This window comes from Zonotrichia leucophrys, chromosome 2 (assembly GCF_028769735.1).
Source record: "Zonotrichia leucophrys gambelii isolate GWCS_2022_RI chromosome 2, RI_Zleu_2.0, whole genome shotgun sequence".
NCBI classification, from domain to species: domain Eukaryota; kingdom Metazoa; phylum Chordata; class Aves; order Passeriformes; family Passerellidae; genus Zonotrichia; species Zonotrichia leucophrys.
Window position 1 is genome coordinate 145,070,056 of NC_088171.1, and position 13,563 is coordinate 145,083,618.

At 37.5% G+C, this 13,563-nt stretch overlaps 1 protein-coding gene across 2 annotated transcripts in view; it reads right to left on the reverse strand.

Annotated features, from left to right (window-relative positions):
• Positions 1 to 13,563, reverse strand: part of LOC135443406 (dynein axonemal assembly factor 11-like) — a 52,121-nt gene that overhangs the window by 29,841 nt on the left and 8,717 nt on the right. The window contains exons 1-3 of one of the 2 annotated variants that reach the window (XM_064703624.1): positions 7,239 to 7,357; positions 3,038 to 3,205; positions 969 to 1,046 (exon numbers count right to left, since the gene is read on the reverse strand). In XM_064703624.1, the coding sequence (XP_064559694.1) occupies positions 969 to 1,046; positions 3,038 to 3,205; positions 7,239 to 7,248 (256 nt within the window). In that variant the 5' untranslated portion in view covers positions 7,249 to 7,357. Of the gene's footprint in view, positions 1 to 968; positions 1,047 to 3,037; positions 3,206 to 7,238; positions 7,358 to 13,563 lie in introns of those variants that run through there. The other variant, XM_064703625.1, reaches the window with a different exon arrangement.

Below are 13,563 nucleotides of genomic sequence, written 5' to 3' on the forward strand. Positions count from 1 at the left end.
ACAACATGGAACAATTTATTAGGGGATTTAAAGAACCCAAATTTATGCAAGGGCCAATCCCAAAGGTTGTAACTCCTAAGTAAATGACAAATCACAGTAATAAATAATACAGCCTGATAGCTGAGCTTAAAATTTAGTGGCACGAAAAAAAATGCAACTTTCTCAGCAAATTCCCAAATATGTACTACACTACCTACTTCTTCACTATTTTCAAATTTGTGTTTAGTCTATTTGCTTGTTTTCTTATTTAAGCCATCCCCTTGAATCAGTTTGCAGACTTAAAAACACAAAGTAAACCAACCAAGCACTCAACTAAACCAACAAAAGAAAAACAAAATGAAACCAAAACACACATACAAATAACCAACCAACCAATCAGTTTGTTTGTTTTGGTTTTTTTTAACTGTTCCTTTGTCAAGTTGGATATAAAGGTTCAGCAGCTGGCCTAATCCGAACTGAGAAACAGAAAACAATCAAGTCATAAATTATTCAAGTAATATGGAATGTGTTTATGGCTTGCTCCAAGTGTTAGATTTTAATCTTGGAAAGCGCCATATTTTGCACATGAAATGTGCAAAAGTGACAGGATAAAGGATTAAACACAGATAAAACAGACAGGATTCCAAGCAATGAAGAGAAAAAAAATCCTCTGAAAACCTCTTTTAAAAAACTCAGACCCTCAATGCAACCTGTGCTGAGCACAGAACCTTCTTGCGTGTGACATTTGATTCCTGAAGATGAAACGTGACCCGGAGACATTTAGGAAAGTTCAAAGAGAAAAATTCAGCAGTAGGAAGTGCTTGCCACAAAAAAGAACCTACTGAAACCCTGCACCCAAGGATCATTTACACATCCACAAAATACTCCCACAGGTGGGCATGCTTAATGGCTTCCACCCTCTTTTACACAGAGTCACAACTTCAGTGTTCTAATCTGAAAAGGCAAAATGGCTTTTTTCAAAATCTGACCTTCCAGATTTTCAATTCTTTCAATGTTGTTCAAAGCTACATTTAAATATTCCAGCTTCTTTAGTTTGCTCACATTTTCTGCAACAAAACATAGATGGATTACTTCAGTTTTCAGCACTGGAACGTATGATGATTTCACCTGCTTACCTTAAAGCAACAATGAAGCAGAAAAACGGCAAAGGACAAATCAGAATATGTACCACATTACTGGACATTAATATTTTAATGTTAATAAAAAGACAAAACAAAAAAGTTTTCTGAAAACATAAAATAAAAAAGCAAAAAGAAACAAGGAAAGTTATAAACACATTTTAATCACAAATCCATAAAACACATATCTAATTCAAGAGGAATGGCTGAAAAAGCATAGTGAGACATTTCATCTTGGGAAATGTGAGATATCTACAAATTCAGTGACATGAATCCTACCACAGTTTGCAAAGAACTTGAAGAGGTATTTTCTACAGAATTCACAAATGATGACATCAATTTCTCAGCAAGAACTTGTGCAGCTTAGTTTGGATGTTTGTTTTTGCAATATTTCTGTAATGAAATGACCATTTCTGTATTTCTGTACGTTGGGAGAGCTGTGTTGAAGGCAGTGGCACCACTCACACTCACAGGGGATGCCTGAGAAGCCCCTGCCTGCTCGTGAGAGCTGCATCAAGGTTTGCATTAAGAAGAGAAAAGACACAGCCCAACAGAGCCAATATAAACCATTTCTCTGTGATATTCAGAGATATAGAAGAGTGCTTGGAACTGCTGTGTCCTCTGAAAAGAGTTGCTGTATCCAGTGGGAAGAAAAACTCCTCAACTTCAATATTTTGCAACACAGCCCCCATTGACAATTATTTTTGTCACCTCTATAGTGTGGGGAGGGCTTGGTGCGGCTTGTTTTCGTTGTCTTTTGATTTGGGGTTGTTTTTTATTTTGCATTTGTTATTAAAGTATTACCTCAGAAAGCTGTCATGTTATACAAGAATATATGAATCAGCAAGTTGCATACTCTTTCAACTCCTACAGTTAGATAATGGTAACAAAATAACTGCTAGTCTCAAAAATGAAACTGCTGAAAAAATTTTGGGTTCAAAAAGCAACAGTCTGAATGTGGTATCCTGTGCTAACCTGAAGGAGGCCTGAGTGTTGACAGAAAAACCACAAGATGACATCTTGTGCCTTATTAAGAACTCATTAACAGAGAGAAGACCGACTTATTTTAGTCCTTCTTTTGATGGGGCAAAGAAGCACAAAGCAGTTTAAAAAACTGGTTTTCTCTGGGAAAAGATTCCTCCACTTTAGAAAATTCTAAATCTCTCATTTTAGATTTCCTGATGAGTCCCTTGAGAAAACTTAAAGGATTTGCCTACAATTTCTGAGCACAGAACTTCCTCCTAAAACCTTAGGATTTTTGTTTTCCTCTTGAGGAACTTCTAAGAGATATTCTAACATAATCTCTGACCACTTCCAGCTTTTCATTGTTCATCTAGACAATATGTGTAGAATCTAAGCTTTTCCAGCCCAAGGATGTCACATCTTCCAATATGGAAAAAAAAACAAGGTATGAAATTATATCTTGTTCTGTGGTGCAGGAAGACCATTAAGGCTTTGTTGCAGAAAGTTTGGTTCAAGCACACAAGAAAGTATTTTATCTGAATAAAAATTATTTCAATGTTAACAAAAAATATGATTTGCATGAAAATGAAATTTTGAAAAGAGCCTGAAAGAGCTAATTCTGTGGTATCACAGCCCATGGTATATGGTAAACTCTTTGACTCTCTCCCACAAGACGGAATATTTAAACTGTATCCTGACTTTTGAAATTTAAATCCATGAAAGGTGTTTCATACTCATATTCTAGTGACTTGTATCTCAGATCTCAGTAGTATATTTTTAATTTTAAATTTCCCTTAAAAATTTCTGACCTTTGTATAAATTCAATAGAGAAACCAGGAAAGGAACTCTTGATAGGAGCACATTCCCTTAAGTATAGCAGGATATTGTTTTTTTTCTGATTTCAAAATTATGCATGTGAATACATTTTAAAAGAACCATACTGACAACAGACTTACCAATTTTGGGAATTAGGTTATTCTGAAGATAGAGAATTTTTAAATCTCGACACCATTTGTCAAGATGCTCTAGCTTTTCTATTTCCTGCTGATGCAAAGAGATTTCTTCCAGTGAAAAAATTTCACAGTTGTTATGCTCTGCACGTCTTCTAACGAGATCTTCAGTGACTGAAAGAAACATTGGATGTCATATTTCCCTTTAATCATTTTCTGCCATCTGACTTATGAGCAAATTATAAAATCATTAAAATATTTTGTTCCACCATACCAAATAGCCCAGTAGGAATGACAACAAAAATAAAATCTGGCAGAAATTATATCAAGATATCAAGTACTAGATAGCTTTGACCCACTCTGCCACAGTAAACATCTTTTGTGAAACACAATCACGTCACCTGGAACATCTGGAAAGATCCATTTGAAAACTGCTGAGTCTTCCATAAGAATGTGATACAACCCTTGCAGAAATTAACCCAGCAGCCACTATTTTCAGCATAGCTTGGGTTGCAGATTGATTCATGTAGACAAGTAGTGGAGTGTTTTACGCTGTTTTATTTCCAGATGCCAGATGTTCACATCCCAGACAGCAGCAGGGGGTGGGGGGGAAGCAAACCACAGTGTGTCATCATATTCTTCCAGCAGCACAGGGTGCACAGAATAAATGCTGAAAGTGGGCAGATATTTTTTATTCCATAGCTAACTCATGCTTATGAATATTTATGTTAGAATGAAATGTATACCTGGTATTTCTTAGGCACTACCAGCTCATCAGAGCCAGCAGAGGAGTTTCAGTGGCTGAAAAGCACCAGAGACCTGGGTTCAGTTATCATGTTGTAATATTTAATGCCAGGCAGTCTCTCTAACAGTGAAAAGGCTCTGTATCATGAAGGTAAAGAAATCCTACAAGAACCAGTGCTCACTCCTGAGCTAGATAACAGAACTTTGTTTACAGCACACTGCACAAAAAGGTGCCAGCATTTTCCTCTCCTTGACAAGCACTGGGCTATAGTGAAGTACTGAGGAAAACCACAGGCTTTTATCAAGTTAGCACAGGTATTTTCATGATTTTTAACGCTGAAAAAAAACCAAAAAAGCTTTACAAAAAGGATATGAAGAACAGCAAGTAAAAAGAAAAAATATATAAAGAGCTGTGAAAACAAACTTCCTACCAAGCATTAATTAAAAGTAGTCTTTACTTTGTCTCAGGGAGGTTTTGTGAAATCATCCAGCTTTATCAGAGGTCCTGGAATGGCTGCACACATTCCCATGGACCAGCAAACTGCGTACCAGTACAGCCCAAACTCTCATGTGTCCGTACAGCTCCTCTATCTGCAGTCTTCAGGAAAGGGTGAAACTGGTTGTATTTATATTATATTATTTATAAATGCCCAGGCTTAAATCACCCTTCTGCTCAAAAGAGTTTCACCTGACAGAATTAATTTACAGAATTAAATGTGGAGATACAGATATTGGTTGAAGGGGGAACCTATCTGCACATAAATCATTTTGGGAAAGGTGTCTTTGTCTCTTCTAACCACATTGAGCAGGTTTACTGCATCTGAACAATCATCATCTTCCCTTCCAGTTGAACTTGATTAAAGTAACAGAGAAAAGAGAAAAAAAAAGTCAATAATCATGGCTAAATACTTCAGTCTTCACAGTAACTATGAAAAAACACTGACATTTCTATTAAGTTACTTGGCAAATCTGCTGGAAATTGAAAGAAAAAAAAAGTCTGCTTACTACTGTGTTTGGCTGCAGATTTTTCAGTGGCACTATTACCAGGTAATTTTGAGCAGGAAAACAATACTCCCCAGTCTGCATACATACACACTGGTGGTGTGAAAAATGCATATTTTATGATTGGCTTTTCACAAATATTAAAATGAATTTAATATGTGTTATGTTAGAAAGTAATCCTGTATTAATTTTCTTAAGTAGTGTGTTAAATATAGGTTTAGGTTATAACATAATGTTAAAATAGAAACTATGTATGTAAGATACTTTTTCTAAAGAGAGAACTTGCACTGAGATAGCAGCCACAGGAGGACACCTTAATCTTTAAGAGAAAAAGAATTTATTGCCCCATTATCAGAAGAAACTAACTTCTTCCTGCCTTGCTCAGCCCTGGAGACGCCGTCAGGATTCAGAGGAAGAAGGTGTCACTGACCAGACAGAATCCTGTGTTTGAATGGATTCTATGCACCATGCATGAGGTGTATGAATATGCAACAGACTATTGCTTTTAAGGGTTAATCCTCTGTTAATGTGTGTCCTTTTTTGGGCTTATTTTGCCCAGAAAATGTACCTGGACATCTGCAACTCTTTGTCTCTATTGTATCATATTGTCCTAATCCAAACTGTCCAAATTATTATTACTCTAATTATATTACTAATTTTATAACCATTTTATTACTATTAAACTTTAAAAATTTTAAAAACAAGTGATTGGCATTTTTCACAGGTGGCAATATTATGCTCCATACCCTTTATAGAAAAAAAAGTCATACAAACTATTCTTGAAAGCTTAATTACAGCCCAATTTCCATTTGCTGATGAAAATTGAAATTATTTTTGCAGCAATTCTGCAAAAATGTCCACTTTCATTAACAGATGATTTGCAAAGCAGACAGTCTTTCACAATAGAAGCTACAGTGAAGCTTTAGAAAACTAGTTTGACATCCTGTTGTAGGGAACTGCCTGAATATTTGACATTTTGTGTAAGATCTAGTTCATTGAAGAGGAATGAGGGAAACAAGCTTGCAAGAGAAAACAAATATTACATAAAATTTTAAATAACAGCATCTCCAGGACATTGACAAACACACTGAACTCAATAAAACGTTCATTAACCAGATTTTCTGGTGTTGGTTGCAGTAATAGGAGACTGGAGCAACAGCCTGAGAGATCACAGCTACTCCCAGGTTGGCATCTGGGATGGCATCAATCAAGTGGAGAGAACAGATCTAGAAGTTCTAATGCCTGGGCTTCCAAAAATGACATGTTTTACTCAAGAAAAGAAGCAGAAATGAAGGATAACAATAAAGAAATTGAAAGAATAAGCAGATGGACAGCTGCAGGTGTAGCAGGAAATGGTGGAGGAAGCTGCATTTCAGAAAAGTAAAGTATGCAATCATTACTTTTAGACTCAAATTCATGCTGCGCTGTTCAGGAGATAAAGTCATTCTCCTTCAGGCAGTGCCTGCTCCAAGAGGGCAGCTGCCAGCTTCCTGCAGGGAGAAGGAGCTCCTGTCCAAAGCACTGTGTCAGCCCAGCACGGGACTGGCAGTCCAGCGATAATATACCATCAAAACAGATTACAAGAAAAATCACAGAGGAAGGGAACTCCTTTTTCATGAGTAAAAGGTGTGAGCACTCAAGTCTTTTGGGCCATACTACTGTTAAAAGATGATCAATTCATAAGTAACAGTATAGGGTGTTTTACCTCATTTGGGGTTTTTACACATCTGACATAAGCCATCCTATCCAGCACCCCACCTTGCAGGGCCACCCCAGTCCCCACTGCTGGCCCTCTCAGGGCTGCTTTGGGATGCAAGGAACCCCTGTGCTTCTCATGGTGAGATAAAATGGGGGTTATTACCAGAGAGGAGGAAAATCTCACCATTATCCAAGGCAGGCAGGAGTGCAGGGAGCTGCCAGGGGACTGTGGGGATGGTGTAGAAAGGAGACAACTGTGCCGAGAGGGAATGTGAACCAGAGAATTGTTTAGATTGGAAAACACCCTTAAGATCATCTAGTACAACCCAGCACTGCCAAATCCACTATGAAACCGTGTCCCTAAATGTCACATCTACTTGAGTTTTAAATAACTCCAGGCGTATTGACTCCACCAGCTCCCCGCTCAGCCTGTTCCAGTGCTTGAGAATAAATTTTTCCCAATATCTAAGCTAAACTTTCCGTGGCACAACTTGAGGCCATCTCTTGGCCTGGCACAGGCGAGAAGCGGGCGGCCGCCCCATGGCCACAGACTCCTTTCAGGGAGTTGTAGGGAGCCATGAGGTCTCCACTGAGCCCCCAGGCTGAGCACCCCCAGCTCAGCTCCTCATCGGACTTGTGCTCCAGCCCCTTCCCCAGCTTTGTCGCCCTTCTCCGGACACGAAGGAGGCGCGCAGGCCCTGCCGTCCTGGGGAGGAGGGCAGGGCCCGGGGAGGGGAGGGAAGCGGCGCTCTCCGACACTCACTGCGCACCATGGCCGCCCGCAGGCACCGCCGCCATTCCCGGCCGCGCCTCAGCGCTGCCACAGCAACGGCCCCGGGCGGCGGCGCTGAGGCGGATCCCGGCCCTGCCCTCCCTCGGCAGGCCGCGATCAGGGAGTTCTTTTCCTCGGGCGTAAATCTCGCGTCTCGTCCTTTGCATGACACTTCTGTCCTCCTCCTGCGTATCCGTCAGCTAGTTTGCCTCACACATTTTGGGCTGAAAGCTTGTTTTCCGTTGTTTGCCTAAGCAGCCTGTTCCAGTGATTCACAGTCCTGTACAATTTTAGCATCCTAGAACAGTTTAGGTTGGAAAAGACCTGTAAAATCACCAAGTCCATCCGTTAATCTGACACTGCCAAGTCATTGTGAAAAGCGCCAATCACTTGGGCTTTTTTTAAATTTTAAAAGTTTAATAGTAATAAAATGGTTATAAAAATAGTAATATTTGAATTAGGACAATATGAGACAATAGAACCAAAGGGTTACGGATGTCCGGGTACATTTTTCTGGGCAGCACAAGCCCGAAAAAGGACCCCCTTTAACAAAGGATTAACCCTTAAAAACAACAGCCTGTTGTATATTTATACACTTCATACATGATGCATAAATTCTATTCAAATACAAGATTCTGTCTGGTCATGGTCAACAACTTCCTCTGAATCCTAACAGCGCCTTTGAGGCAGGAAGAAGTTCATTTCTTCTGATAATGGGGCAATAAATTATTTTTTCTCTGAAAAATTTAGGTGTCTTGTGGCTGCTATTTCGCTGCAAGCCCTTTCTTTAAAAAAGATACTTTTAAAAAAAGTATCTTACATAGCATAGTTTCTAATTTAACATTTTTTATAACTTAAAACTATATTTAACACAGTACTTAAGAGAATTAATACAGCATTACTTTCTAACACAACACATATAATATTCATTTTAATATTTGCGAAAAGCCAATCATAAAATGCATGCATTTTTCATACTTTCTAACACAACACATATAATATTCATTTTAATATTTACAAAAAGCCAATCATAAAATACGCATTTTTCACACTACTAAATCATGTCCCCCAGTGCCAGGGCTACACCTCTTCCAGATTTTTCCAGGCATGGCAACTCCACCACTTCCCAGCCCAGTCTGTTCAATTCTGGATCACAGCTGGCATCAGATCAAAGTGGTGGCAGCAGGAAAGTCATTCTGTATTTCCTACCTGCCTTTATTAACCTAAAGGTCTAATCAAACTGAAGAGTCATCTTCTACTAACAGGAAATTCACCTATAAATTTAAATAAGGCTGTAGGAATTTTCACAATGATCAAATTCATTTATTCAGCCGTTTACCTCTGATGTAAATGCAGCTCCCCACAGCCACACTGCTGGTTTCTATTTATATTGAGGAATATGAAGGTGCCATTGAGTTAAGGCTCCTGAGATTTGTGGAGATGATGAGACACAAAGAAGCAGGAGTAGTTTATGCACTTTTTTTTCCATAGTATTTGTCCTGGCCTATCTGACTGGATAAGTAACAACTCCACTCAGACGACAGCGAGGTTTACACAGATGGTTGGATGTCGCCCAAGGCCCCTGCACAGAATCACAGACATTAAAGAAAGACCACTAATCCTCCTACCTACATATTTATGTCAAATTGCAGGCCTCTTCAAATAATAATTATTTGCTAGTAATATTATTTTTTTTACTTGGGAATAGAACTCACAATCAAAGCATTAATTTCAAACAAGGAAAAAAATCTTGGTTTTGCTTTGTACAGTATTTTCAAACCTGTGTTTACATTGTATTTAATTGAAATGCCTATGCTATTTGGTTAAGTTAAAATCAAGGGGTGAAAGTGTTCTTCCTTTTTCAGGTATCCTGGATGATAATTCTGGAGAAAGGAATATAAAATCTGCAATTAATTAAATTACCAAATAAGTGAGTTGACTTGATGAGTGGGTTGACTTGGCAGGATGCCAGGTGCCCACCAGCTTTTTTATTTTTTTTCTCACTTCCCAGCCTCAACAGAAGATGGGGAGAAAATATGATAAGCAGTTCATGGATTGAGATAAGGGCAGGGACATCACACAACAATTAACATCATGGGCAAAACTGAATAAATTTGGGGAAATTAATTTAACTTTTTGCCAATTAAACAGAGTAGGATAGAAAGACATAATGACAAATCTAAATCCACCCTCCTTTTACTTTTCCCTTCTCCCCAGCTCAACTTCCCTCCAAACCCTTGCACCTCAATGTCCTGAGTTAAGCCACAGTTTCTTTTAATCAGTACATACATAGGTCCTGTTTGACAAATCTAGTTCAGCTACAGGACTTCTTCTCCAAGCAGGTAACTTCTCACTTGTGATGAGCACAAAAGTAGAATTCTCTGTACACCAGTGACTGAAAAGCTCTCAGAATGTGTTTGATTTTCTCTTGAGAAGAACAGGGTTTTGTGTGACTCAGGGCTAAATTATTCAGGAAGACAGTAAGCAGCACTTTGGAGCATGTTTGCAACACACTGGTCCTCACCTGGTGGTCTGGCACACACAGGGCAAAGCTAGGTGCTGAATATGTTATTTGCTGTGTTCTTTATTTTTGCACAGTTGTTGGGTTTTTTTTCTTTTTAAAATTATGTACCAAGAGTTTTCAGCAGCACAAGCCTGAAATCCTAGCATGAAGCAATGTACATGCCAGAGATAATATAAAGAACCATATTACAAACAGGACATTGGAGATGAGAAGAAAAAGTCACCTCTGGCATGACTGTCATGAAGAAATTCAATTTACCATTCAGTTCAATATATTACAATTTTATTTGTTGCATGTGTAAAACAACACAATATGTATTTCTATATAATGACAAAAATAAGCTTTATAGCATTATTATTACAATACTAGCATTTATAGCATTATTAATACAGAAGTTTTTTGAACATGTCTTGACTTTATCCATATATACAATCATGTAAGGTGCTCCAACCCCAGAAAACTTATATACATGGACAAAGCTGTTGAAATGCTGCAGCTTAGAGTCTCAGCTGGTGTTAATCAGCTGATTGATACCCACTCAGAATTTAAACCTATGTATTTTTATTTATTTCCTATTGAATTACCTTTTTTTCAAATATTATTTTTTCATTTTATTTTTCTATGGTTCTAGGTAACATAGTCACCAGTGCAAAAAAGGCTTTATGTTTGCACTAAAGTACCAAAAAACTCTCCCCCAAAGAGCACACAATCTGCAGGACAGGACATGAACTCACAAATAAGAAATTCACTGAAATACATGCAATTTCTAATAATAACAATCTTCATTACTGAAACACACTCTCAAATACAAGAAGAAATGAGAACAGGAACAACTTTATTGATATAGAAATGCCAGAGATAGGGGGGAAAGAAGCAGCATGAGAAACCATCAAAAAGGAAACAATATAAATGGAGTACCAGTTTTGCTCAGTGTATATAGAAATGTGCAAAGAGCTTTACAAAATAGTGCAGCCAATTCATAAAAATGTACATCAAAAAGCAGATTTTGCAGAACTGGACTAAGTGGTCATAACCTGTATTCTGTACCATGAAGTTTATTCCATGTAACTTAAATAATAGATGGTAATATAAGGTGCTATATTAAAGGGGAGTAAATGTTTAATCACTGGGGACAAAAAAACCCATAAAATTCTATTTGTTTTCTCTGTTAGTATATGTGTCAGTTAATCACTAATTAATAAGTGCCTTTACTGTGAGAGAATTATATTCCACAGTTATAACTATAACTACATGGTTATACTGTAGTTAACCAGAAGCTGCAAATACTCATTACCTCTGAAACACTGAATTTACACATTTAGGTTGGAAATTTTTTTTTCAGTTTTTCATCATAAAAATCCTGGCTTCAATTTTTTATCCAACAGGAAGAAACATATGATTGTTCCTCTTTTCAGAGAAAAAAGATGAGGCCTGTTTTTATGTCCATAGGAATATACAGAAGGGAACTGCCAAAGCCAACCATGCTGGTAATTGACTAGAACTTTGTTAATTCAACATCCACAAATATCAAGGAAATCAGATCTTAATAGATCCCAAGCATTTTATTTTTAGTCCTTGAACTCCAATTGAGAAATTGTCCCAGGAGTTCCCTCACTCCAGATCAGAACAATTCTAATTTATAGTTTGTATTTATTAACAGACAGATTATAGGAATTAATTGTACACCTTTTTTTTCTTTCAATCTCAATCAGATTTTGCTTTGATAGTTTACAGTGAACTAATGAGTTTACAGTGAACTTTTCTAGTTTTCAGCATAATTGGTTTGATGACTGCAGGGTAATTACAGTCTTAGTCTTTTCTCTCAGGATGGGATTTAAATTTCCAGATTATTATTTTAAGAGATTATTTAAACACTAAAAATCTTTATAATCCTTTATTTTATCATTATTTTAGTAATGGACCTTTTATGTTAGGCAAAAATAGATAACAAAATATTTACATGTTTTACAGATTGATATTTACTCTCAGTTGTCTCTGTACTTTAAATAAAGAGGAATTATTTGACACTTACAATACTATTCAAGTGCATTAACTACAAGTAAATATGAGGATAAGTATAATAAATACTGTTTTAGTTGCATAGTAAATCATTATCGCAGGTACTCAGCCACTATCCAAATCCATTATCTTTGATAGCATGTTGTAACAAGAAATTAATACATAAAATATGAGATTACATCATTTTTATATAAAAAAATTCACAGGAATTGCAGAACATTTTTCATTATTGAGATAAGATACTACAAATATAGCATTTCTTTGTGTGATTTCTTTCAGGTAGTCACCAAGAAGTAAGGCCTCACTCACATTTGATAAGAAGAAAAATAAAGCTAAAATTCATTGTATTTTGGAGGAAGAATACTGTCAAATCTGTTATATTTTTTCCCCACAGGAGTGTGTAACCATGGCCATAAGGAGGTATCCAAGAGTTCAGTGCTGAAGAGCTGATGAAAATAAATTGGAGGAGGAGGAAAAATGAAAACTGTTATTGACTTTATTTCAAAATGAACAGAAGTAACAACTCTGCTTTTAAGTTTTTAATTGAAAGAGTGCAAGAGACAAGCATGTTTTGAACTGTGGAAGGTCCTGTTGTGCAGTACCCTGTGTCAGCCTGTGTTTAGTTTCGTCCTGCCACGCAACAAGTGCCAAGTTCTCTGCTCCATCCTGTTGCCCCTGCTTTGTTAACACTGAAAATGGCTTTCAAAACCAGAGTGAGCTTTCAAGCTCTGATGTTTCAGCCTTACATAAACAGTTCCACTGCCTTTAAGAAGTGCCACATGTGGCATCCCCAGCATGGCACGCTGTGAGTAGGACATTTTGTCACCATAGGCAAAGTGATCAAATGCCTGAACTCCTTTCTAAAATGCTTTGTTCTCAGAATTAACACCCTTCTTCTAAGAGCTGAAAGAAAGGTTTTCCAGGTTGTGTCTGCAGCTGTGCTGATGCCTTTAGATCTCAGAAACTGAACTGCGCTCAACCAGGAAACTGATGAAGAAGGCTGTTCTAGCCACACTATAAGGAACACAAACTGGGCACAGCTCCACTTGGTTCCTTCTTTTCATTTTTAACTGAAACTTTTAACTACAAAGTAAAGACACAAAGGAAATAACAGAGCCAGGACTGGGATGACCAACTCCAAGTACAAATAAATCAGTGCTCTTCTTTTAAGGGTTTGAGCTGCAGCGAGGCTTAGAAATGCTTGATAAACAGAAACTGGAGTGTGAGGATGAGGAAAAAGAATAGGGAATAGAAGAATCTCTAAGTGTTTTTCAGATATTCTGGACCAATTCCTGTTGATGCTGCTTCACTGCTTCGGTGGAATGCAACCAGCTCAGAGCAGCACAGCACCTGGTCCTGCTCTTCAGTTCACACTTGGGAAAAGGAAGACTTGTTTTGCCTGTTACTGAGAAACATGTTTTCTCTGGGCTGAAGCACAGCAATTGTTAACAGCTTATACTATTTAGACACTGCTGCCAGACAACAGAAGGAAAATACACAATCCAAAAGGAATTGTAGACATCAAAGTGGAATAATTTGCAGTGAAAACTGGCAAGGGTCCTGTAGCGAAACTTTCTTTTAATGAAAAGTCCATGGAACCTTTCTGATATGTTTGGACCCTTTTCCATAATAGGACTCATTCCCAAAAAAATATGGAATTCTTTCTAAACTTAAACATGTACTCACCAATTGTTCTTTATTTCTTATTATTGTCTGTGGAGGAAAAAAAAGAAGAATACATTTTTGTATGTCTTGATTTAAATCTTTAAATCA